This window comes from Poecilia reticulata, chromosome 5 (genome assembly GCF_904066995.2).
Source record: "Poecilia reticulata chromosome 5, P_reticulata-male-v2, whole genome shotgun sequence".
In the NCBI taxonomy this organism is placed as follows: domain Eukaryota; kingdom Metazoa; phylum Chordata; class Actinopteri; order Cyprinodontiformes; family Poeciliidae; genus Poecilia; species Poecilia reticulata.
Genome location: NC_088834.1, coordinates 569,625 through 596,046, shown reverse-complemented (window position 1 = coordinate 596,046; position 26,422 = coordinate 569,625). Strand labels below are relative to the sequence as shown.

At 46.1% G+C, this 26,422-nt stretch overlaps 2 protein-coding genes across 4 annotated transcripts; both read left to right on the top strand.

The window, feature by feature from the left end:
* The first annotated feature begins 39 nt into the window (after positions 1-39).
* Positions 40-21,552, top strand: pcif1 (phosphorylated CTD interacting factor 1). 2 transcript variants are annotated; one of them, XM_008402460.3, is made up of 16 exons: positions 40-204; positions 1,466-1,620; positions 1,692-1,816; positions 1,896-2,021; positions 7,867-8,000; positions 8,071-8,225; positions 8,295-8,442; positions 9,575-9,658; positions 9,734-9,833; positions 10,579-10,738; positions 15,001-15,170; positions 15,996-16,082; positions 16,164-16,348; positions 16,421-16,514; positions 16,583-16,758; positions 19,784-21,552. In XM_008402460.3, the coding sequence occupies exons 2-16, from the start codon at positions 1,494-1,496 to the stop codon at positions 20,091-20,093; spliced, it is 2,181 nt and encodes a 726-aa protein (XP_008400682.1). In that variant the 5' UTR covers positions 40-204; positions 1,466-1,493; the 3' UTR covers positions 20,094-21,552. The 2 variants fall into 2 exon arrangements, with proteins under 2 accessions (XP_008400682.1, XP_008400683.1); XM_008402461.3 differs by lacking the exon at positions 40-204 and adding an exon at positions 674-1,069.
* Positions 21,553-21,669: 117 nt separating this feature from the next.
* Positions 21,670-26,192, top strand: LOC103460350 (deoxynucleotidyltransferase terminal-interacting protein 1). Of its 2 annotated transcripts, none has more exons than XM_017303268.2 (13): positions 21,670-22,243; positions 23,556-23,623; positions 23,718-23,814; positions 23,890-23,988; positions 24,065-24,124; positions 24,202-24,258; positions 24,606-24,661; positions 24,739-24,781; positions 24,923-24,981; positions 25,106-25,166; positions 25,243-25,314; positions 25,404-25,459; positions 25,866-26,192. In XM_017303268.2, the coding sequence occupies exons 1-13, from the start codon at positions 22,169-22,171 to the stop codon at positions 25,972-25,974; spliced, it is 912 nt and encodes a 303-aa protein (XP_017158757.1). In that variant the 5' UTR covers positions 21,670-22,168; the 3' UTR covers positions 25,975-26,192. The 2 variants fall into 2 exon arrangements, with proteins under 2 accessions (XP_017158757.1, XP_008400684.1); XM_008402462.3 differs by having other exon boundaries at positions 23,553-23,623.
* Positions 26,193-26,422: the final 230 nt, after the last annotated feature.

Below are 26,422 nucleotides of genomic sequence, written 5' to 3'. Positions count from 1 at the left end.
CGCTGTTGTTTAAACACTTTGACCTCCTCAACATGGCGCCGGGAAGCAGACACGTCGACAACGGAAGCGGGTCAGCCACCGCGCCTGCGCAGTGGCTGTGCCCGGGTCCCTGTAAAGATGTCTGAGCAGGCGGGGAGGGAGCGGAGCGGACGACTGAGAAGCAGCGCGGAGAAGCCCCAACTGTCTGCTGTTTCACCACGCAAGGTAAGAGCAGCAGACCCCGTAGGAGTTCTAGGAACACACCGACAGCCGGCTTAAGGTTTCGTATTGCGGATGGAGGCGGTTCCGGAGCTGTGGAGCCTTAGGGTCGAGATTTCGGAACAGAAATGTTGGTAAAGGCGCGCAGAGCTGTGGCAGGGGCGTGTCCGCCATCTTTGAGAGGAGTTGGAGCTTAGCGGTGGCGGTGGATCGGAGTTCAGAGTCCAACAAAATAATCTATTGGCCACTGTCAGAGCAGCTATCGGGTTAGGCCGCCCAGTCCGCGGGGATTTAGCACACTTTCAGGCGGTCTGGCTGCTCCTCAGAGTAGTAGTAATCGCCGCGGTCTCCGATAGCGGAACGCGGGCTTCGAGCAGCAGCCGCAGCCTTTTGTTGTCCTCCTCCCCCTCCTCCCTGTTTGCGCTGGCTCTCAGCGCGCATGCGTGTAACCATGGCGCTCGTTCTTGCGTCTGAGAAGAAAAACAACCGAAAAGCTTCAAACAGTAACATAAAATCAGATGGATCAGAACCGATCTGCTGCTAGTTAAATAGAACCGATCAGAACTGATCAGCTACTGCTGGATCAGAACCAATAAGCTGCTGATGGATCAGAAGCGACCCGGCGCTGATGGATCGGTGCGGATCAGCTCCTGATCAACCAGGTTTCATCTCTGAAGGAACGTTCTTCTATTCAGTTCTCCAGCCTTAGAGAAACTGGCTGGTCCAGACTCAGACGGTCCGGATTAATCCATCAGAACCAGGACAAAATCCGAACCCACACCTGTCATTTTAAGAGCATTCTTGTGGCAATAGTTAGGTTGTGAGTTTGATTCCCCCTTGACCGCTGAGGGAAAGACGTGTTGATGTTCAGGTGAAGCTGAGCAGCAGGAGGAAATATTCACTTTATTTAACCTGATAAAGAAACTGCATTTTATGTTTTTAGTCGGAGAATCACTGAAGCTTTTCCTGGTTGGTGATATATGGTTTTCACAGTTTTAAATCATAAAATAAATACATTTAAAGATCACCCCATTCATGTCTTGAACCTTTATCAGATGTTTTTTTATTTAATTCAGCTAAAAGTCCAAAGACGCCGAGAATGTTAATTAATTCACCTGTAGATGACACATCATTGGAGTTCTCAGTTTTAGGCAGTCATCTCCTCTTGCGTTAAAACATTAGAGTTCAGTTCATTTTTAGCTGAAAAAAGTGTGGACCATTTTACTTCCTCTGTCTTTTATTCTGAAAGCCTGTCTCTTCCTGTCAGGTCCACATGATTGTGATGAACAGCTGAAATGTCCAATAACAGCCAGGGATCTGTGAAGGGGGAGGCGGCCCCCATGGTGCCACCCTCTGGCTCCGCCTCCTCTCACGGACCGCCCCTTTCTCCATCCACCACCTCCAAATCTCCTGAGCTTCCAGGTACCCACCTGTCCTCTGACTTGTCCCTGTACCACCTGTCTCCGGCTCTAATGTCTCATCTGTCCTGCCAGATGAGTTGGTCCAGGCTGGATGGTCCAAGTGTTGGTCCAGGAGGGAGAACCGGCCCTACTACTTCAACAGATTCACCAATCAGAGCCTGTGGGAGGTACCTGTGCTGGGTCAGCATGATGTCATTGTGAGTTTGCACCAGCAATCCATTTAGCAGTCAATCAACCAATCAGCTGCAGCGCTGATGACTCATTGATCTGTTTCAGTCTGACCCATTGGGTCTGAACGCAGCTCCTGCAGAGGGGGGAGATGGTAACCTTGGAAACGGCCAGAGGAAGAGGAGGAGCTCTGAGGAGCAGGGGGCGGGGCCTAACAGTTTCAAACGGACAAAGGTAAAAAACAATAATAATCCATTATTTATCCATTAATCGGATAAATTCGAATCATTTTCCCATCACTGGTTACAAACATGATGCATTTCTGTGTTAAGTTTTTACATTGCACATAAATTTGTTGACTAATTTTTTTATAATTAGTGATTTAAAACTATACAATCTAAAACAATTCTGATTAAATTATAACTAAAACTAAATGTTTTTTTAGTTAAAAGATTCAAACTAAGCAAAAATTTGCTGTAAAAATTATTATTGGCTGCAACTAACAAATATTTTAGTAATCGATTATGCTGACGATTAATGTGATTATAAAATTGGCACGTTCTGCAGATTTTACTGCTTAAGCTTATTTTATACAATGTTGCTGTATATCTTATACAGCAACATTCCTTTAATGAACGCTTGATAATTTGCAGCAAAGGATGCATCTGCATGTAAATAATATCAGGACAGTGTAGGGCTGATCTGATGATTATTTTTAGGATGAGCCTATTAATAATAAGATGGTCTAAGATGCTCAATAGGAGATTATTATGGGCTTTTTTTTACCAGGTGAAGCTGAAAGAGGAGTTCTGGTAGAACAGATTTACAAAGATTTTTTCCTGTATTAAATCCAAAAGATTGATATTTTTGGACTGTTTGGTCTTCAGTGCTGCTCTCAGGGTGTTGGTCTTAAAGCAAATGGCCTTTTTTGAGTTTGCATAATCCAGCTGACGATTAATTGATTACTAAATTAGTTGACCATTACTTCAGTTCTGGATTCGATTAAATGTTTGAGCCCTAAGAAAAAAGCAGCCAGTGTTGATTTTGGTAACGATGAGGATAACAACGATATTTTGTTGATTCCTCTTTTTTATGACAATAATGAGATTGTGACTAAAGTAACATTTGATGTCTAAGACATGGCAAGACGTCTGAGTTTTCGTAAGGAGATGAAACATTTCAGTGACGCTGATATGTTTGGCCACGCCCACAATCTGACGTCACTCAATCATAATTGATGCAGCTCATTACTTGAAGAGACTTGGTGGATGCAAACCCAGAATGATTTATAGACTTATTCCTGAGGCTAAGAACAACTCTTTTTGAAAGAAGAGCTGAATTGTTGAGGGACACAGAGGCACCTGTGGATTTAAACTCTGGACAAAATGCCAGGAAACTTAAGCAGCACTTGAGGCTCACCGCACTGATATTTTTTCAAAAGTAAGTTATGCATACAATGTTACCTGATAATGGAGTTGAGATAAGTTTCTTGATAAACTGTGAGATTCTGGCGCACACGGCGCTAACTGCGCTATAAAGTCAGTTCATTGGCTAATGTGCGTTAGTTTTGGGTAGAACATGGGAGGACTCTTGTAAAATACGGAATCGTTCTTTATTTGGCAGCAAGTTGTTGCTGAAATTTTAAAATGGTGGTGGACCGCTATTACCGATGTTGCCTTCCGATGTCACAGTTGCCTAAAAACGGAAAACAAACATTGTGCTGCTCTCGGCCTTTATAAACGTCCACCCGGTTTCTCACCGCGTCCTCGGAAGCGAAAACTGTTTAAATAAAATACAGACGTGAGCAGGAAGAGGTGGATCCCTGACTGAGCAAACGAAGCTGAAGTTGGTTTCCGATTCCAGGAACAAATCATTTTTCTCTGCCTTCAGCATATTTAATTTACTCCAGTTAAAAAACTACAACACCTGCACACTTCAAACCTGGAATGGATTATTCTCAACTAATAGCAGAATATTTAAAACCATGTTTGTGATTTGTGAAACCTTTATCTTTATCTTCAGTAAAGGTTGATTTCACCACTTTTTACAGGGTTCATACCGGTCATGGGAAACCTGAAAAGTTATGGAATTTTATTTCAGGTCAAGGAAAATCATGGAATTTGCAAATAAGGGCAAAAATTGCTATTTTTTTCTATGGTGCGTGTTTCTGTGGTTCTCCTCTCGGACTCGACCCATTCCGTCTTGGTGTCGGACATTGAGGACTCGGGATTCTATTTCAAGGCCACAACTGTGGAAATGTCTCTAAATTGCCAGCATATTGTCCAGTTTATTTGTTAACATCTTTGTTTTCACTGGATGCTAAACATACCGATTCAAATCCCAGCCATAAAGCGACTTACTAATGACGTGTTTCTGTTTCCGCTGTCAGCCGTCGCCCCCTTTAACTCGCTCGCGCTCTGAGACATGCGCAGTTTGTCTCGGAGCGGGAGAAGACGTCCGACTAATCGACGGCTTGTGCGAAAGCGTCAGGGAGTCATTTCTCAAGATGGCGGACAGCAGAAAGTATGACAGCGGAGCGCAGAGGAGAAAGAAAAGAGGAGCGCGACAGAGAGGTGATGAAGAAAATATTCAAAACAAGTTTTTTTTGTTTTTTTTAACAGAACCACAGTCCCTCTCGGCTACTTAAGCGTTAGCCTTGCTAACAGCAGAACCTGGATCTGGGTCTGATCTGGTGCCTGCGGAGTCACAGGCGCTGGAAGCTCGATCTTCTTCGCTAGTCGCAACGATGACCGGATAATCCGGACAGTATTGATCCTGCGCTTCGGGTAAAATCTGATGAACTGCTGTGGGCTTACTGGGCTGAACAAGAAGCAGGGAGCTGTCAAAATATGGATATTAATTTGAAAGCATTGGAACAGGTTTTACAAAAAATTAAACAGGACTCCTCTGTAGATCGCACTTTGAATGGCAGCTCCAGGTGGTGAGCACATCCAAAGAGGCCGAGTTATCCTCCATCCACTGCGCCTGTGTTTGCTTTGCATGCCGTATTTCTAACGATGCTACAAGTCAGTGGTGCTTTGAAACGGGTTTCAGTGACGGGAAACACGCAACAGGAGGCGCGTCTGATTTACATTCAAAGTCTTTGGAGGCTCGTCGACGGCCGTTACGCCGAGTTTCAAACCGTTTGGCGCATCTGAGCTCCGCATAGACTTTGAATGTAAAGCAGACGCGTTTGGTGTGAACGCAGCATTACGGCGGCGGGAGGAGCTGTCCTAAAGTGCACAACAAGCGTCATGTCCGCAGTGACACGCAGCTAAAATCCAGTCATAAAGTAAAAGTTTTGACCAGGTTTGGCTGTCAGAGGGGAAATACTCAGCCTGACTGTCTGAAAGGGAGACAGATAAAAAATGGATATGAAGGATAAATAAATACAGTACATAGAGGATGAATAGAGAACATAGTCAAGTTTTTCTTCCTTAGGAATGTTCTGTGGATTATGTAGACATATTCAGGACGTTCAAGTATTTCTTTAACTACTGAATGTAATTTGTTTGCAATAATGGTCCTTACATTGATTACAGTAATCAGCTGCAGACGGATCAAAAAGAAAGCAGCGATGCACTGACTGCTATCTTCTGGCCGATCACTGATCTTTAAAGAAATTTACTTCCTGATTTGTGTGTGTGTGTGTGTGTCCACAAAATATAGCGAAAAAAGTCATTAACTTGGGTTAACTGTTGTAAACCGTGCAAATAGAGAGTTGACCTGGTTAGCCCTCCATCATGGCAGAGCAATAGGAGACGGTGGCTGATTACGGTAGAGGGCCCCACAGTGGCTCAGACCCAGGGGCCCCACAGTGGCTCAGACCCAGGGGCCCCTCGGTGGCTCAGACCCAGGGGCCCCACAGTGGCTCAGGCCCAGGGGCCCCACGGTGGCTGAGGCCCAGGGGCCCCACAGTGGCTCAGACCCAGGGGCCCCTCGGTGGCTCAGACCCAGGGGCCCCACAGTGGCTCAGGCCCAGGGGCCCCACGGTGGCTGAGGCCCAGGGGCCCCACAGTGGCTCAGGCCCAGGGGCCCCACGCCCTCCTAAGTCCGGCCCTGTGTGGCACAGACAATACTGTGACCAAAGTCTGCAATATCTTTCAGGAACGATCCGGTTCCTCTGAACGTTCTCAGTAATGCTGTAATGCTCTGTGCACAATGTAGTGGATATTATTATTCTATTTTATTAGCAATGTATATTTAATCATCAAAATAGCCTCCAGTTGAAGACTAGTGGTGTTGCGATGTGTGTTCCTGTCTGTCAGTTAGTTTACGTGTTTGCATTACTACTAGTATGTTTTTGTTCATGACATCATCATGTGATTCCTCAGTCAATATGTTGACACTTTTCCTTTTGGGCTTCATTTCCACATTTTGTCGTTCATATTTCCTCCCCATCTGCCTGCAGATGCTCCCTGTAGTTCCACTTGGTCTTACAGTCACATGCTTTTCTTTATGTACCTGTTGGATGTGGGTCATGGAGAGTCATGGAAAAGTCATGGGATTTTTTGCTAAATACCAGTGGGAACCTGATTTTATGGATCTCAGTCACACTAGAACTGCTTCACACCTGGACCGGATTATTCTGCTCTAGTAGCAGATTATTTTAATCCCTGTTTGGTATTTGTGAAACGTCACTAAAGTTCAGATTATTATTCACACTTGTTCCATAATTTTTTTTTTCAAATTCAATTCTAATTGAAAAGCACTTTATTTAATACCAAAGAGAAATTAAATGTTAGTGTAACTCATAAATTATTGATGAAGACTTATTGATGTCTGTTGGAAGGAAATATCTTCTGCAGCTGCCTCTAGCCCTGAATCTGTAACCCTCAATCTGTAGCCCTGAATCTATGGCCCTGAATCTGTAACCCTGAATCTCTGGCCCTGAATCTGTAGCCCTGAATCTGTAACCCTCAATCTGTAGCCCTCAATCTCTGGCCCTGAATCTGTAACCCTCAATCTCTGGCCTTGAATCTGTAGCCCTGAATCTCTGACCCCAAATCTGTAGCCCTGAATCTCTGACCCCGAATCTGTAGCCCTGAATCTCTGGCTCTGAATCTCTGGCCCTGAATCTGTAACCCTGAATCTCTGGCTCTGAATCTCTGGCCCTGAATCTGTAGCCCTGAATCTGCAGCCCTGAATCTCTGGCTCTGAATCTGTAGCCCTGAATCTGTAACCCTGAATCTCTGGCCCGGAATCTGTAGCCCTGAATCTTTGGCCCTGAATCTCTGGCCCTGAATCTCTGGCCCTGAATCTGTAGCCCTGAATCTGTAGCCCTGAATCTCTGGCCCTGAATCTGTAACCCTGAATCTGTGGCCCTGAATCTGTAACCCTGAATCTGTAGCCCTGAATCTGTAGCCCTGAATCTGTAACCCTGAATCTGTAACCCTGAATCTGTAGCCCTGAATCTGTAACCCTGAATCTGTAGGCCTGAATCTGTAGCCCTGAATCTGTGGCCCTGAATCTCTGGCCCTGAATCTGTAGCCCTGAATCTCTGGCCCTGAATCTGTAACCCTGAATCTGTAGCCCTGAATCTGTAACCCTGAATCTGCAGCTCTGAATCTCTGGCCCCGAATCTGTAGCCCTGAATCTCTGGCCCTGAATCTGTAACCCTGAATCTGCAGCTCTGAATCTGCAGCTCTGAATCTCTGGCCCTGAATCTGTAGCCCTGAATCTGTAGCCCTGAATCTGTAACCCTGAATCTGTAGGCCTGAATCTGTGGCCCTGAATCTGTAGCCCTGAATCTCTGGCCCTGAATCTGTAGCCCTGAATCTCTGGCCCTGAATCTGTAGCCCTGAATCTGTAGCCCTGAATCTCTGGCCCTGAATCTGTAGCCCTGAATCTGTAGTCCTGACCCACAACATGACGGTGGAGAGACGCCTGAATAAGCAGACCAGGGTACCAAGACCCCAGGCTGCAGTTTGTTTATTGCAGTGGAGTTGATTACTAAATTAGTTGTGAAGCATCACAAATAAATCATTCCAGCTCTAGAATACAGCATCCATGTTGGGTCATGTGATCAGTGACTGCTGAGCAATGGCTGATGGGTAACTGAGTCCAGCTGTGTTTACAGGTGGAGCCGACCACGCCCATCTCTCCCAGCACACCTGGAGTCAAACCGTGGAGCTCCGCCCCCGAGGAGAAGCAGGTTCCAGTGACGACGCCCACCACGCCCAGCCCGGCGCCGGCCCCCTACCGACCGGCCGTGTGAGTGCCCCGCCCCGCCGCCGCTCCCCTGCTGGGGCGTTCAGTGACTGCATGTGGGTTGTCGTTCCAGGATCTACTGGGATCTGGACGTCCAGACCAACGCTGTGATCAGAGAGCGCTCGGCAGCCAATCACCTGCCGCTGCACCCCGAGATTGAGCTGCAGCGGGCGCAGCTGGTCACCAAGCTGCGGCAGCACTACCACGAGCTGTGCCACCAGCGAGAAGGTAGGGGAGCGTCCACTGACGGCGCCTCGCTCCCGCAGAGCGCCTCATTGGTGTGTGTGTCGGCTGCAGGCATCGACCCGCCGCGGGAATCCTTCAACCGATGGCTGCTGGAGAGGAAGGTGATCGATAAAGGCCTGGACCCGCTGCTGCCCAGCGAGTGTGAGCCCGCCGTCTCGCCGTCCATGTTCCGGGAGGTCATGAACGACATTCCCATCAGGTAGGGAACCGGAACCCTGGTCCAGGTAGGGCAGCGGTGCTCAAAGTGGGGCTCGCGGGCCGTTCACAGCCTCTGAACCCGCTGACCACAGCAAAGGAATAAATTAAATAAATTAGAACAAAACTACGACTTTTTAATTAAAATACTTTAAAAAATGTATGATGCAAAACAACGTGATTAAAATTCTTGATGTTTTTAAGGTTTGGAAAATTCTTGATTTTTGTGTAAAGTCCTTGAAAGTTCTTGAAATTCAAACTACACAGTTTTGTAATAAAGTTTAATTAAAAGCTTAAATTTGGAAAATGTTGTTTAAAACGGGTATTTACATGCACCTAATGAAAAAAGTCATTTTTCTTCTTCGCTGTCTGAAGTTGGAAAAACTAAATTATTTCTATTTGCTAAATTCCAGGAAACTTAACCAGAAAATATTTGTAACTTTATTTTTTGCATATTGTGTTTTAGTATTTAATTTGATCAGGAAGGTCGTTAACATTAACAGGATTTGTTTGAATTATTTAAATGTAATGAATATTGTTCTTCCTAATGACTCAGTGACTTATTGATCATCTTATATTTGATATGTTAAACTATCCTGTTGAAATTGGTGGATTTTTGTTCGATTTGTTGTCAGGAGACATTTCAAAACATAAGATTTAGTTTTATTTTTGTTTCCTTGTCCTGCTGTAGATTGCAGAATATTATCACAAAAAGTATTAACAGCAGTTACAACTGATATCAAATAACAGTGAATTGAAACTTTTAGTTATTTTGAATTGTTTTTATCTCCAAATAGTTTTTCTGTAAAGTTATGAAAATTTACCTTGAAAATGGTTGAGTTTTACTCTGGGAAACCAGGAAAATGTGGGAAAATGGGATCTGCAATCCTGTTTCTGTAAAAATACCTGATTACTGTGTTCAGGTAAAATAGTTCATGTCTAGTTTACTGCTGAGCAGGAAAAACATCAACATTTTGGTCATTTTAGTTTTTAAAATTATTTTTTATGACCCGTGGGTATTTCTGGTCTGACGATTGTGACTCACGTGACCAAAGGTTTGTACACCCCTGGTCTATGCGGCTTGGTGGGGTTCTGGCTGCTGACTGACCCGGTTCTGGTCCGTTTGGGTCCATCAGGTTGTCCCGCATCAAGTACAAGGAGGAGGCCCGGAAGCTCCTGTTTAAGTACGCCGAGGCAGCAAAGAGGATGATCGACTCCAGGTGAGCCGCAGCCGACCAATCACAGGGTGGGACGGCGCTGTGGGCGTGGCTCGTGCTGACCTTTGACCTGTGCAGGAATGCGAGTCCAGAGAGCAGGAAGGTGGTGAAGTGGAACGCCGAGGACACGATGAACTGGCTGCGCAGAGATCACTCCGCCAGCAAGGAGGACTACATGGTAACGCCTCAGCATCACACCACTTCCTGTCACATGACTTCAGCAGCCAATCAGGAGCTGAGCTGCAGGCCAGGCCATCCAGCTTAGAAATAAACTTTTTCATAACGGATCCAATTTTAGATTTTTTTTTTTTAACAAAAGTACAAATGACAGAAAATATTTTCAAAAAGTGACTTTTATGTTTTTCAATCGTTCTTTCTGTGAGCTGCACGATGGAGTATCAGGACCAGGCTACAAGAATTTTTGTTTAATTCTGATAATGTAGCAACAAAACACAAGAATTTTACAATAACGTCTAAACATTTTTAATAAGAAAACTTGTGGAGATGCATTAATATGAGCAGCTCGGTTGTGATTCTTTCTGTGAAACGGACTCAAAGTTCTGCTGCTGCAAAGCAAAACTTCCTCATTTAAGCTTTTATCTTTAGAAGTTCTCATAAATGTATTATTTAATTCTCCTAATATTACAACTTTATTCTGGTAATATTTCGACTTTGTTGCACAACTTTTATTCTCTGAATTAAAATAAAAAATTGTAGTCTGGCTCTGATGCATCGTCGTAGATTTGAAGTCCAAATAGACAAGATGGCCGCTCTGAGCGCTGACATCACTGAACTATGGAAACAGAAGGATTTTCCTCAAATTAACCTTCAAAACCCAAACGTTTCTAGCTGAAAGCAGATGCTCAGGCCCCGCCCCCTAAGAGGTTCTGCCACCCGATGTCTCACCTGTGCCGTGTCTGCAGGACCGCCTGGAACACCTGAGGCAGCAGTGCGGGCCGCACGTCACGGCCGTCGCCAAAGACTCTGTGGAAGGAATCTGCTCCAAGATCTACCAGCTGTCAGCCGAATACAGCCGCCGCCTGAGGCAGACGCACCTGAGCCTGCTGCAGGACCCCTCCACAGGTACACACACACCTGAGCTGCTTTTGTTTATTCCAAGTAGTTTTTTAATAAGCGTTGGTGACGGGTTCAGTTATCTTCATACCTCTATTTTTATGTGTCGAGTATAAAAGCCTCCACATGAAAAGCTGAGTGGTCGTCGAGCTTTCAGAGGTTTGTGTTGATCTGATGTGAGCACATGAGTGAATGAAAAACAATGTTTAGCGTTAACATTTATCTCAGTGTTTCTGCTCTGTCTGTGCTGCAACTTAATAAATAAAGTAGGACATAAAGATCCAGACAATCAAGCATGAAATAATACAAGTGGAGGCTTGAATTACTGTGCAGCTGATTTCTGATGTTTTATTACAGAAATCATTCTCCACATTGGACCAACATGGAGACTCAGGATGTAAAACTGACTCTCCCGTCATATTCAAATTCAATATTAAAACTTCTGAAACATACCAAAAATCCATTTCATTAAAATATGATGTATATAATGTTTTTTAAATGAGTCAAATAGTTTCTCAGTTGAGTCCAGAGTGGGGTAACCGACTCTTTGGACCTGGTGGAGCTGGTTCAACATTTACAGCACGGAAAGACGAAGGACACCAAATGATTCAGAACCTTTATGAACCAGGATCAGACAAACTAACGAGCTTCAGGATCTGCTGCTGCTTTAAATATCTTCAGCTCACAAACTTTATAAGAACGAGTCAAAATATTGAGCTGACAAAACCTGCCAACTTCAGAAAAAATGTAAACAGGAGGACATTTTGAAGAAAGGTGTCATATCAGAGTTTGATCACTCAATGATGCTACATTTAACTGAAGGATCTCACGACAGACTAAAGTCTTGGCAGGAAGATTTACTGCTAGTTATCTGAGGAAGATTAGCAAACAGCAAACAAACCGGCCACTGGCTCCACCAACACAGCTCTGAAAAAGATCCAATTCAAATGGTTCATGTGGGTTTACATGACACCAGCGGATACAACAGGGAGACACCTGATGCATGTCCAAAGGTCATTTTATTCATATAGCACATTTTCAGCAACACGGCAATTCAAAGTGCTTTACAAACAAAATGACAAACCATAGGAAAGACAAACAGAAGAAAGAGCTAAATCCTTTTCTGGGTTAAAGTCATAAACTGAGCAGTGGCTGCTCCTGTTCAGCATTTCTGGATTCCAAGTTCATAGTTATTCTGATTCCATTTCTGGGCTGTTTAATATTGATCTAATAGTGCATACTCTACAATTTATGATATTACTAATAAACTAAAATGATCCTTTTCCTGGTTAAATAGGGAGTAGATAGAAGATGGAGGGACTCTGGTTCACTGCATTTTAGGAACATTATTCTGGTTTGCAAAGAGGTAAAAGATGCAACTGAGAAAATCATTTCCAAACAAATAATTTTGGATCCAAAGCTGTTTGTGTTTGGACTGCACCCTGAAAAATCTGATTATACTAAAAGCGAACGAACCTTTATAAGCCGAAGTTTTCTGAATGGAAAAAGACTCTGAACCGACGGCTGCAGCCGTTTCATCTGCCTCCCTCTGGAAAAGATCCCATATGGGCAAACAGGACCAGTTTGAGTTCATCTGGGATCTCTTCATCATGCATGCCGAGGATCTGAACATCTCGGATGACGGCCCAACCGACTGAAGAACATGTTAACTGACAATTGTATTAGAGGACATGCAGTGTTTTATTTAATGTCTCAGTTTAAAGATGGTGTGTGGAAAATGTGATGGGCTGCATTAGAACCAGGATTGAGGCTTTTTTCATGTTTGTTTTTCTATTTTGACCTGAACAGTAACTACTACTGCTTTCATACTGAATACTCAAGCTGTTTGTCTAAACTGCTAAAACTCCAATAAAGATATTTTGGAAACAATGAAATAAAAATATATAAAACAGAATTAAGGATAAAGTCAGCAGACTGTACAGAAAGATCACATTACAACATAAAATACTGTAGAGGTGCTAAAATATCTCACTTTGATCCAAAGGAATGTGCAACTGGGTAGAATATTTTAAAGCACGTATAAAATGTGCATTAAAACAGAATATTTACAACAAGTTTACGTAAATGAGCTAAACCTGCAGCCAATCACAGCCCGGTGTTTTCATCCAGAGTATTTCTTTTAAATCCTGCATTCACTTTGAGAAATGACAACAAATCACAACCAGCAGATCAGATTACTGCACCAAGCCGCAGACGTTAAACCAAACCTCCAGATTTATGTGAATATTATAAATTAATTTTGTATCCTTTTGATTAATGACGCTGCGATCAGGTTTGCTGCCGATACCGATCATCCATGAAGCTGATCATCTGATCATCAGAAGTTTTTACTTTAGGTATAAAAGCTACTATGTGATCTGGCAAAATGGAAAAATGTTCTGGTAATAAATTCACTTAATAAAACATGCAAAATACTTGCAGGCACATAACGGCAGCTATTCAGTCAAACGGACTGAAAAACCTGCAATCCGTAAAATAATTATCAGTAAAATACTATTTAACAGTAAAATAATATTTATCAGTGAGGCTCTCAGCTATAAATTATACAGGAGTCAAATCTCAACACTGACATCAAATAATGTCAAGAAGAAAAGGAAACATTGATTAAAGTCAAAAGCATCAAAATAAACAATCATGAGTTACTGAATCAAGATTAACGCTGGTTCTGATTGGCCAACTGATTAATCTTGTCTCTCATTGGCCAGCTGATTAATGCTGGTTCTGATTGGCTAGCTGATTAATGCTGGTTCTGATTGGCTAGCTGATTAACGCTGGTTCTGGTTGGCTAGCTGATTAACGCTGGTTCTGATTGGCTAGCTGATTAACGCTGGTTCTGGTTGGCTAGCTGATTAACGCTGGTTCTGATTGGCTAGCTGATTAACGCTGGTTCTGATTGGCTAGCTGATTAACGCTGGTTCTGGTTGGCCAGCTGATTAACGCTGGTTCTGATTGGCTAGCTGATTAACGCTGGTTCTGGTTGGCTAGCTGATTAACGCTGGTTCTGGTTGGCCAGCTGATTAACGCTGGTTCTGGTTGGCTAGCTGATTAACGCTGGTTCTGATTGGCTAGCTGATTAACGCTGGTTCTGATTGGCCAGCTGATTAACTCTGGTTCTGATTGGCTAGCTGATTAACTCTGGTTCTGGTTGGCCAGCTGATTAACGCTGGTTCTGATTGGCTAGCTGATTAACGCTGGTTCTGGTTGGCTAGCTGATTAACGCTGGTTCTGGTTGGCTAGCTGATTAACGCTGGTTCTGGTTGGCTAGCTGATTAACGCTGGTTCTGGTTGGCCAGCTGATTAACGCTGGTTCTGATTGGCTAGCTGATTAACGCTGGTTCTGGTTGGCCAGCTGATTAACTCTGGTTCTGATTGGCTAGCTGATTAACGCTGGTTCTGATTGGCTAGCTGATTAACTCTGGTTCTGATTGGCTAGCTGATTAAAGCTGGTTCTGATTGGCCAGCTGATTAATGGCAGTCCGACAGCGGGAGCAGAACCAGAACCAGCGTCTCACTGCGCAGCTCCAAGACTTAAATTATTGTTCGGGTTATTTGTTTAGCTTTCTGACCGCGATGCTGATCCGGGTGAATGTTAGTAGCTTTAAGCTGCTGTTCCTGCTGTCTGGTCGCTTTTTTCCTGCACTGAGCCTCGATGCAGCCAAACTCCGTCAGGTTCTTGTTTTTAATGCCATATTAGCTTCGCTGTATTGATGCGTTGTGACGCACTTCACCCCGAGGTCATTTCTGTCGCAACTCGCCAACGTCCCGGTTCACTCAGCGTTACAGTTCCTCACTACAGGAAGTGTTGCTGCGCAGTGAGAAGGAAAGAGGAGCGCAGCTGCAGGCAGGCAGGAAGTGATGCAGCTGATCGGTTTAGTGATCGGCAACAAGAGACGCTGATCGATCACCGATCATACACTTTTTCATGGAAATTGGCCGATTATGATGGGTGATCGATCGATCGGCACACCTCTACTTTTGATTTATTTACCTTTAAATGTGACCAGCAGGTCATTTAGAGCCACTGACTGACTACGTCATTGGGATTTAAATGAAGGGCGAAATATCTATTTTAATTGTGTTTTTGTTATAATCTATACTTGGTGTTAAGTTTGGTGAACAATGCCGTCCAATAAAGCATCATTTTTAACACAAAAACCCGATGAACCCGGCGGCCTGACTGGCATGGCGCCCCCTAGCGGCGGGTCAGGTATTTGTCTGTGGGAATAACTGCTGCCTCCCTGTGGTTGCAGAGACGTGCGCGTCGCCGCCCCAGTCGCGGCTCGTGTACTGCTACCCGGTCCGGCTGTCCATCCCGACCCCCGCCCTGCCCCGCGTGGAGCTGCACTTCGAGAACGACGTGGCCTGCCTTCGCTTCAGAGGAGAGATGGTCAAGGTCAACCGCGGACACTTCAGCAAGCTGGTTAGTCGTGTAATCTGGATACTACTGGGAGTAATCTGATTACTCTGCATCTCTCCATGCCTTCTGTCTGGTCATTAATTTGCTTTTGGAACTTGAGATCATCGATGGGGTGCCAATACTTTCTCTCTGAACAGAAACTGGACTTACAGTTTCTGTTCAACGGCGCTGACCCGTTTGGAGTTTTTCATTAGAGTTTAGTTTTATTCTGTTTAATTCAGATTGAATGAGTTTTTTAAAGTGTTTGCTAGTTTTTATTGGTTAAATATTCTTTAGTTTTGGTTTGTTTCATACTTTGGTTAATTTTAAGTGCAGAACTCAAAGTATTGATTATGTTGATTATACTGTTTTAATAAAAACAACAAACTGCCTGGATTTTTTTCCAACTTCTGCTGTCGCCATTTCGCCGCATAACGGACGTAAACTACTGATTCCACATCAGCTCAAAAGGCTAATCATAGATTAACAGATAAATGAAGGATATTCTATCTATAATTTCAGATATTTTATATGTTTTAGTTTTATAAACAATATAGTTCTAGGTAGTTGGTGTTTTCTCATTAATCAGTTTTTATTTATCCCAGATAAACTAGAGCTAGAGTCTTGATCTCCAGATCACACCATAAATCTGGAAGTAGTGATGACCTCTGACCTTCACAGCCACAAAAAGACAGTTCCAAAGTTGGCCTTCTGTCATCTGAAGAACGTTTCCAGGAACAGAGGACTAATGTCCTCACCTGTCTGACCTGTTCTCACCTGTCTGACCTGTCCTCCCCTGTCTGACCTGTTCCCACCTGTCTGACCTGTCCTCACCTGTCCCACCTGCAGGAGCTGCTGTACAGGTACAGCTGTATCGATGACCCTCGCTTTGAGAAGTTCCTGGCCCGAGTTTGGTGCCTCCTGAAGCGATACCAGGTGACTGTTCCCCAGACCGTCCGGTTCCGGTCCAGTAGTTCTGCAGTGACGGCTCCGTTAACCAGGTGTGTTTGTGTCCAGGTGATGTTTGGCAGCGGTGCTAACGAGGGCAGCGGCCTGCAGGGGGCGCTGCCGGTGGCGGTGTTTGAGGCGTTAAACCGGCAGTTTGGCGTCACCTTCGAGTGTTTCGCCTCGCCGCTCAACTGCTACTTCAAGCAGTTCTGCTCCGCCTTCCCCGACATCGACGGCTTCTTCGGGTCCAGAGGGTGAGACGCTCACCTGGCCAGGTGATGTGGGCGGGGCTTATCAGGGCGGCGCTGACGCTGTGTGTGTTTCAGGCCGTTCCTGTCCTTCAGCCCGGTCAGCGGCTCGTTCGAAGCCAACCCGCCGTTCTGCGAGGAGCTGATGGACGCCATGGTGACGCACTTCGAGGTGAGAGCCGGGTCGCTGCGGGCCGGGTCCGGGCCGGTTCTGGACTCATTGGTCCGTGTCTCCATCAGGAGCTGTTGGATCGGTCTTCTGAGCCGCTGTCCTTCATCGTCTTCGTTCCTGAGTGGCGCGACCCAGTGACGCCGGCGCTGACCCGAATGGAGGCCAGCCGGTTCCTGCGGCACCAACTGAACGTCCCGGCCTACGAACACGAGTATCGCTCCGGGAGCCAGCACGTCTGCAAGCGGTACCGCTCTGGTTCTGACGGGGCCCGGCGGGCTCAGCAGAGCGACATGCTGAGTCCAGATCTATTCAAACCCCCAACAGAACCGGATGAAACAAAATCAACTGGTTCTGATTTTAATCATTTCTTTTTCTTTCTGTCTAAAAATAAATCACAAATAACAGAACATATTTTCAAAAAGCATCAAGGCCAGGCTACAATTTGGTTTTCCATTATCATAATATCAACAGAATAAAGTCGCGATTTTACCAGAAGAACGTCGTAAAGACAAACAGCTCCTGGTTACCACGGTGATTACATCTGGTTACTGCCATCTAGTGGTCAGTTTGCTCCCAAATTCAGCGGCTGATCATTTTATGCTGATGTTTTAGGTCAGTGGAGCCCAACGTCGGTGCTGGAGGCCCGGCATCCTGCATGTTTTAGTCTCTCCCTGGTTTGACGCACCTGGATCAAATGATGGCTCGTTAGAGGCCTAAGAGGAACATTGACGAGCTGAAGAGGTTGTTGCTGCCAGCAGGGAGAGAATAAAACATGCAGGATGCCTCCAGGACCGACTTTGAGCCCCCCTGTTTCAGGTGTTTCCTTCTGCCCCCTGGATTGTTTCTCTGGGTGATTAACAGGCGTCTGCAGCACCTGATGGTCATGCAGTCATTTGGACCAGCGGTTCTGGAAAAGAGACTCATCTAGAACCTGCAGAGCAGGAGGGAGAGGATCAGGTGGAGAAACATGAGGACCAGGTGGAGAAACATGAGGACCAGGTGGAGAAACACGAGGACCAGGTGGAGAAACACGAGGACCAGGTGGAGAAACACGAGGACCAGGTGGGGAAACACGAGGACCAGGTGGGGAAACACGAGGACCAGGTGGAGAAACACGAGGACCAGGTGGAGAAACACGAGGACCAGGTGGAGAAACACGAGGTTCAGGGTGGAGAAACACGAGGTTCAGGGTGGAGAAACACGAGGTTCAGGGTGGAGAAACACGAGGTTCAGGGTGGAGAAACACGAGGTTCAGGGTGGAGAAACACGAGGTTCAGGGTGGAGAAACACGAGGACCAGGTGGAGAAACACGAGGACCAGGTGGGGAAACACGAGGACCAGGTGGGGAAACACGAGGACCAGGTGGAGAAACACGAGGACCAGGTGGGGAAACACGAGGACCAGGTGGGGAAACACGAGGACCAGGTGGAGAAACACGAGGACCAGGTGGAGAAACACGAGGTTCAGGGTGGAGAAACACGAGGTTCAGGGTGGAGAAACACGAGGTTCAGGGTGGAGAAACACGAGGTTCAGGGTGGAGAAACACGAGGTTCAGGGTGGAGAAACACGAGGTTCAGGGTGGAGAAACACGAGGACCAGGTGGAGAAACACGAGGACCAGGTGGAGAAACACGAGGTTCAGGTGGAGAAACACGAGGACCAGGTGGGGAAACACGAGGACCAGGTGGGGAAACACGAGGACCAGGTGGAGAAACTCGAGGTGGAGAAACACGAGGACCAGGTGGAGAAACACGAGGACCAGGTGGAGAAACTCGAGGTGGAGAAACACGAGGACCAGGTGGAGAAACACGAGGACCAGGTGGAGAAACTCGAGGTGGAGAAACACGAGGACCAGGTGGAGAAACTCGAGGTGGAGAAACACGAGGACCAGGTGGGGAAACACGAGGACCAGGTGGAGAAACTCGAGGTGGAGAAACACGAGGACCAGGTGGAGAAACTCGAGGTGGAGAAACACGAGGACCAGGTGGAGAAACACGAGGTGGAGAAACACGAGGACCAGGTGGGGAAACACGAGGACCAGGTGGAGAAACACGAGGACCAGGTGGAGAAACTCGAGGTGGAGAAACTCGAGGTGGAGAAACTCGAGGTGGAGAAACTCGAGGTGGAGAAACACGAGGACCAGGTGGAGAAACACGAGGACCAGGTGGGGAAACACGAGGACCAGGTGGGGAAACACGAGGACCAGGTGGAGAAACTCGAGGTGGAGAAACACGAGGACCAGGTGGAGAAACACGAGGACCAGGTGGAGAAACTCGAGGTGGAGAAACACGAGGACCAGGTGGAGAAACACGAGGACCAGGTGGAGAAACTCGAGGTGGAGAAACACGAGGACCAGGTGGAGAAACTCGAGGTGGAGAAACACGAGGACCAGGTGGGGAAACACGAGGACCAGGTGGAGAAACTCGAGGTGGAGAAACACGAGGACCAGGTGGAGAAACTCGAGGTGGAGAAACACGAGGACCAGGTGGAGAAACACGAGGTGGAGAAACACGAGGACCAGGTGGGGAAACACGAGGACCAGGTGGAGAAACACGAGGACCAGGTGGAGAAACTCGAGGTGGAGAAACTCGAGGTGGAGAAACTCGAGGTGGAGAAACACGAGGACCAGGTGGAGAAACACGAGGTGGAGAAACACGAGGACCAGGTGGAGAAACACGAGGACCAGGTGGAGAAACATGAGGACCAGTGTGGTGAAACATGAGGACCAGGTGGAGAAACATGAGGACCAGGTGGAGAAACGCTGTTAAAAGATGATTTACTTTGTATTGGAGTTCTCACAAAATTATGACTTTATTCTCCTAATATTACAACGTTATCCTCGTAATTAAAAATAAAAAATCGAAGCCCGGCCCTGACGGTCACAGAGTTGACCTGAGTTTAAAGTCTGAATCAACAGAACACGCTTGTCCAACAACATGGCCGCCCTGGCACACGCTTGTCCAACAACATGGCCGCCCTGGCATCAATCTGAATGATGAAACAAAATAATATCCATGTCCAAACATTAAAAAGAAAAAATTCAATTTGTAAAATCTATTTTGTTATTTGTTAGGTTAACCAACATGTTTTGCTGTCTGGAAGTAGCTGGTTCTGTAACAGTCCAGTCAAAGTCCTGGCCTAAAGATTAGCATTATGGTGACTTGACTGGTTTTGAACCTTGTGGGGTATGAATACTTTTGGACTACGCTGTCCCTGCCTCTTTCGTTTCTGTTCTTCGGGAAGCGTGTTCTGACCCGGTTCTGTTTCCAGGGACGACATGTACTACCGGGCCGTCCACGGCACCGCTGTGCTCTTCCTCCAGAACGATGCTGGCTTCGGGAAGTGGGCTCCGACTCCGGAACGTCTGGCGGAGCTGACGGCAGCGTACCGCCCCTCTCTGTCCCGCACTTCCTCCCTGTCGTCCCCTGGCCCCGCCCAGTCTGCCCCTGGAGACAGAGACTCCGCCCCTAAGGCCTCTGATAGGACACAGAGCGCGTCGATATCACCTGGCAGCCATGACAGCAACAACAACGGCAGCAGCAGCAGTAGCAGCCCTCAGGACAAGCTCACTGCGATGTAGAGGGGCGTGGCCACTGCAGGCCACGCCCCTAATGTAAATGTGTGTTTACGAACATCACCAGTCCCTCACCAGCACCTGTAGCACATCCTCACCTCTTATCAGTAATCTACCACCGCCATCAGGGGGCGGAGCCTCATTTAAACTTCACTACGTCTCGTTAGTCTGTTGGCTGCTCTGATTGGTTGAAGCTCACCTGAAGCTGAATGACGTCGGCGTCTGAACTGCTTCAGAGTTCCAGCAGTAAAATCCACCTGAGGGGCGTCCCCTGATTTGTTGTTATGGCAGCTATCATGTCTGAGACCCAGGCCCTATAGCAGGGGGCGGGGCCTCGGCAGCAGAGGGGGCGGGGCATCAGGTAATCCTGGTACTGTGACGAGTAGTCATGGAAACGATCTTTCAGTCCCAATCCAGTTCTGTAATTCACACGAGATTAAAAAATACAAGCTGTTAAGGTGAGCTTTAGTCTGACCCAGTTTAATTCACACCAGATTAATTTGGATTAAACCAGATTAATCTGGTGTGGATTAAACCAAATTAATCCAGTTTAATCTGGTGACCTCTCTCATCTAGTTTGGTTCAGTTTTTTAAATTTAATCTGTTTTGATTTCTTTGATTCATTACATTCTTGTTAGGTCTGGTCTGATCTAGTTTGATTTGTTTGGGCCTAATCTAATCTGGTTCATGTGGTACATCCAGTATGTACAGGATTAGGCCAGATAAATCTGGTATGAAGGGATTAGGGTTCTGTTGGGACGGGATATAACCAGATTAATGTGGTTTAATCCAGTTTAATCAAGTGAACTTTGTTGTGGTTCAATTCATCTTTTTATTTTTGTCTGCTTTGATTTCTTTGATCCATTACAATCTGGTTAGATCCAGTCTGATCTAGTTTGATTTGGTTGGACCTAATCTAATCTGGTTCATGTTTGTTAGATCCAGTGTATTCTGATTTAATCTAGATGGATCCAGTCTGAACAGGTCTGGGTTAGTCTGGATTAATCTGGATAGAACCAGTTTTATCTGGTTTTAACCGGTTTTGTCTGGGTGTGTCCATCTTTAATAGGAAAACAGTTGACTCCTCCCACTGAGTGCTCTCTGATTGGCTGGTGGTGGACCTATCAGGCGCCTGTCTGTGTGTAGATAGTGTACAGCCGGACTGATCTGAGGTCTGTTGGTGTTTTGCTGTTGATCAGTTTTTTATTTGGTCTAATTTAACCTTTTTAAAGAGATGAAATGTGTTTGTGTGTTTTAACCGAACCAAAGTGTTTATGATGTACAGTAGAGCCGCGTATGACAGCTGGGCTCCTCCTGCTCTGCATGAACCCGCTGGAGGAAGTTCAGACCTGGACTCGGTGGTCTCCTCCGGGGTCCTTCCAGCTTCAGTGTAAATTCATTCTGTCCTTCGTACTGCCTGCAGAAAACCTGCAGCTTCTCTCCTAGTAAAAATATATCAAGCCCAGTACGACCAGTCACCTCGTCCTTCTGCACACACACACACACACACACACACACATCTTTCTATCTTCTCGAGGACTTCCGTCAGTTTTTCATTTATCTGACCCGTGACTCAAACACCACTGCCCCTTATGGGGCCAGGCTTTAGGCCCCATAAGGGGGATAAGATATAACTGAATGTCCACGATGAACCCGGAAGTTAAAGTTCACCTTAGTCCGACCCGGTTCGGTTGTATATCTAAACCCAGTTAAATAATAGAGTTCTGTACAAACCGCCCCCCGGTCCCATAATGAGCTTTTATTTTGAAAACTGGAGCCGGAACCTGGAGCTTCTATTTTGACATAACTGGCCGGAAATTTACCAGCTTCACTTAGACGGAAATGATGGTGTAACTTCCTGGAAGTAAACATCAAACTTAGGATCGATTATTGATCAGCAGCAGATTAAACAAACTTTTAACCTCGCGTCCAGTCAGAGGGCCGAATCTGTACCCGAACCACGTTAAGTTCCGTCGGTCTCTGCTGCTGTAGCCACCGTTAGCCTAACCGAGCTAACGCGATTCAACCCGGAGCTGACTTCACCGAAACGAACCGCAGCAGAACTTCGGAGCGGGTCCAGCATGGGAGCTCATCGCAGCGAGGGAGGCCGGGAGTGGCTGGAGCAGGTCGGAGCGGAACATCTGGACCAGAACCCGGTAAGAATCCCGGAGGAAGAGGCAGCTAGCTGCGGCTAACGGGGCAGCTAGCTGCGGCTAACGGGGCAGCTAGCTGCGGCTAACAGCAGCCCCGATTTTAGCTTAAAATAGTAAATATAGCAAATATTCTTTGATTAAGTTACTCTGTTTTTAGTTTCCTATAATTTTCGGTTTTATTTCATTTTGTTTTGTTTTTATAGGTTTTTTTCATCTTTGGTAATTGACGTATTTACTTAAAATTTTATTCTTTTACTTTAAGCAAACCAAACTATAATGAAACAAATGTTATTTTAGGTTTTTGTATGGAAGCCTATTTCTGCCACCGGTAAAAATAAATCATTTCAAAATACTGTCTCTAAATAATGAAATACCATCAAGATCTATCTATCGGTATGTGTTGTTGCCATTTATGTTAAATTTTGTGAATTTAAATTTCTAGCATTTTATTTTTATTCTTTAAACAGAATATATGCAAGTTAGTTTAGAACCAAAATCTGTAATTTATACATTTGGAATTGTTTTGATTACTTTGGTAACTGTTGGACCCTCCCATTAATTTGTTTTTTAATGATTTTTTGAAAATGTCTGGTGTGTTGACGGGAGGTTTTTGAAAAAATATATATATATTTTTTTACCACTTTTTGATCTTGAAACGTCAGATTAAGTTAACTTCCGTTTTCATCTAAGTTGTAAATTGTAAGGGTGGGAGGAGGGGGGGGTGGTCTTCATCCTGGATCTTCATCCTGGATCTTCATCGTCTCATTATTTTGAGACACTATCAAAAATAATGATCATTTATTTTATGTTTTTTTACCAGAGTTGTGGAAACGGGCTTCCATATTTTTGTTTCAGATTATTGATTCTATATTATATTTATCAGAATTTTGTTGCAAGTTCAGAACTTCACTGTTGTAAATTCTGTTTTGGTTTTGATAAACTTTTAAAACGGAATGAAATATTTATCTAATACGTTCATTAACTTGCTTCCAAACCGATCAGAGGAAACTTTGAGCTTCATTTAAAGTTTAATTACAGTTTCAGATCAACAGAACCGATTCTCTTCTGGACCACCAGAACATTTTCTCTGGTCAGAAACTGAGGATGGGAATCTAAATTTAGTAGCTCAAAATTATTCATACCTCTGGCAGATTCAATTTTATTTAGTAGGAAATACCAGTTTAATATGAAATAAAAAATATATGTTACCTATTTTATTAGGACCTTGTTTATAATGATGATGACGATGATGATGATGATGATGATGATGATGATGATGGAGACACTGAACGGCCTGTTCTTCATCAACTAGAAGCCGTGGAACCTGATGATCAAACATCGACACGTCCAGAGACGAGGACGGCGCTCACACACTGCAGTCAGGTGAGTGCGGCTGGACTGTGGTTCTGCTGGTTCCGATGAGTCCAGTTCTGACCCGGTCCAGTCTTATCCCGTCCTGTGTTCCACCTGTGAGCAGCTACACGGATCCCCAGGTGTCCATGGACCTACTGAGGGCCGTACTTCAGCCCAGCTTCAACGATGACATCATGGCGGTTTTCAGAAAGTACCAGAAGGTCAGAGGTCACACCGTAGGGATGGGGCCACGCGCGGGCAGGTGTGGAGTCTGACCAGGTGCGTCTGTGTTGCAGTTCTTTGAGAAGGCGGCGGAGAATGTGAAGGAGAACGTCGGCAAAGACGTCCAGACGGACCAGCTGATCCGGGAGGCCTGCAGGAACGTTCTGGAACATGTGAGGTCACTTCCTGTTTCCTCCCATAGCAGCCCACTCTACCCACACTCACCTGGTTCTGTAATGTCATCACCAGGCCAAACAGCTGTTTCCAGAGGTGGAGGGGAAAAGAACAGGATCAGAAGTCACGATGAAGGTACACGCCCTCTGACTGACCAATCAGAGCAGGCTGTGACCCAACTTGGTTCTGACCCGGTTCTGTTTGTGCTGCAGAGATCCAGAGCAGCTGATGAAGACTTTGTGATCAGAGGAAATATTCTACCTAAGAAGGTAGCGTGTTAGCCAGGTGTGGCCTGAACATCTTCATGTTTGACGTAGGACTAGGCTATGTTAGCTAGCTTGCTGGCTAGGCTATGTTAGCTAGCTTGCTGGCTAGGCTATGTTAGCTAGCTTGCTGGCTAGGCTATGTTAGCTAGCTTGCTGGCTAGGCTATGTAAGCTGGGTAGCTAACAGCTACCCTAACCCTAACCCTAGCTTTGTGAGGTGGCCATGTTAGCTACTAGCTTTATTGTGCCCTTTGTGGGTACGTGCTAATTTTTTTCTTGGTTGGCTAAACGCCGAATCAGGTGAGGTTGTTTACTGTTGCCTTCGTGTGATTGGTCCGTCTCTGTCCTCAGAGGAAAAGTCGTCCAGGTCCGGTCGTCTCCTCGGACCGTTCCGCCAGCTACCCTCTGTGAGTACCTGACCAGGTGACATCATCAGCGTCCAGGCAGACCGCAGCACCTCATTGGTTTGAGTTTTTCTCCTCAGAGTGAAGCCGAAGGCGGAGCCTGTGAAGAGGGAGGGGCCAAAGGTGAGTCTGTTCTTAAACTCTGACAGGTGAGCTTTGAAGGTGTGCTGTTGGCTGGTTACTGCCACCTAGTGGTCAGGCTGAAGGGAGGAGCCACTGCTAATGGAAATCACCTGTGAGGAAGTTGACCTGTGTGTGTTTCAGTGGGATCCATCCAGACTCAACGACGGCAGCATGTTCGTTCTGGGCTCCAGAGCCAACAAGTGAGTCACCGAACCAATCAGAAACGGGCGTGATGTCATGGTGATGTCATGAGATCGGCTTTGATCAACTTTGTTGAGTAGCTGAACAGGAAGTGAGTGATTGGCTGCTGTGATGTCATCGCAGGGCGCTGGGGATGGGCGGAACCAGAGGGCGGATCTACATCAAACACTCCGACCTGTTCAAGGTGAGTCCGGCTTCCTGTCACATGACCTCTGAGTGCAGGCGTGCTGCTGACCTGCGGGGGGCGCTGTGTGTTTCAGTACGCCGCTGACGCCAAGGACAAGCAGTGGCTGGCAGAACGGCACCACATGAGGGCCACAGGGGGCAAAATGGTGAGAACTCTGGTACCACCAGAACATTCTGGTTCTGTTGGCGGTTCTGCAGAACCTCTGGTCTCTGATTCTGACTCGTTTCTTTTCAGGCCTACCTTCTGATTGAGGAGGACATCCTGGATCTGTCCCGCAGCGATGAGTACAGGTGAGTTCTGGTTCTGTTCTTCAGAACCGGCCGTGTGCATTCGGGTCGGGCCAGATGAAACCTGGACAAACGGATTCAGGCTGAGTCAGCCGAACTGATGCACTCTGGACCAGAACCTTACAGCATCCCGACTCTGACGGTTCTGACCCACAGCTCATTGAACTGGATCAGAACCAGACTGGGATGGTGGGAGGAGCCTGTTCTTCTTCTCCTGTTTCAACCTTCAGTTTCATGTTGTTCCTGATTTTTGATCCTTTTGAGGTCAATAAAGTATTTTTCAATTGGTTCATATTCCTTTCCTGCAAAAAAGAAATGGACCATTTTCTTAGTTTATTGTTGAGCAGGAACAAAATTCTCAAACCTTTAAAAAGCACATGGTTTCCATGGTAACCCGCGTGTTTTCCAGGGACTGTCCGGACGTGCGGATGGATGAGCTGAAGCCGTTTGGCGTTCCTCCCTGGATGGTGGAGAAGATGCAGCGCGCCATGGAGGCTCAGAGGGACAACGAGCCCTGAAGGTCACCTGACCCCGAGGCTCTGATCATGTGACCCCTCTGTAACAGTTATGGGCCCGGCTGACCGCAGCATCACAGGACTGTGTGAATGAAAACAGGAGGCAGGGCTTTTAGGTTTGGTGTATCTGTGTTGTTGAGTGATTTGAATAAAACCAGATAATTACAGCAGCACGAAGAGAGACGAGATTATTGACTCAGAATAAATTAATTCCAAAATCATGAAGTCCAGAGTCCTTTTTCTAGCTCGCCATCTTCAGATCCAGATGAGGATCTGATCCAACTGGACCTCCTGACCCTCTCAGACAGAGGGGCGTACTCGGCCACCATCAGCTGAGACGTTCCAGGCTGTAAGTTCAAAGATTTGGATCAGTTTGTGTGGAAGACAGCAGGAGGTGAGGCTTTAAATAAGCTAGCAGAGTTTGGGGCAACGCAGGAAGTGGGCCCGCAAA

What these genes read in the sequence shown, in the direction of transcription:
- LOC103460350 (XM_008402462.3), top strand. Translation starts at nt 22,169, where the DNA reads ATGGGAGCTCATCGCAGCGAGGGAGGCCGGGAGTGGCTGGAGCAGGTC. An exon ending in GCAGGAACGTTCTGGAACAT is followed by an intron (nt 23,989 to 24,064) that starts GTGAGGTCACTT and finishes TGTCATCACCAG; the next exon opens with GCCAAACAGCTGTTTCCAGA. An exon ending in GATCAGAAGTCACGATGAAG is followed by an intron (nt 24,125 to 24,201) that starts GTACACGCCCTC and finishes TTTGTGCTGCAG; the next exon opens with AGATCCAGAGCAGCTGATGA.
- pcif1 (XM_008402460.3), top strand. Translation starts at nt 1,494, where the DNA reads ATGTCCAATAACAGCCAGGGATCTGTGAAGGGGGAGGCGGCCCCCATG. An exon ending in ACAGTTTCAAACGGACAAAG is followed by an intron (nt 2,022 to 7,866) that starts GTAAAAAACAAT and finishes CTGTGTTTACAG; the next exon opens with GTGGAGCCGACCACGCCCAT. An exon ending in GCTGTGCCACCAGCGAGAAG is followed by an intron (nt 8,226 to 8,294) that starts GTAGGGGAGCGT and finishes TGTCGGCTGCAG; the next exon opens with GCATCGACCCGCCGCGGGAA.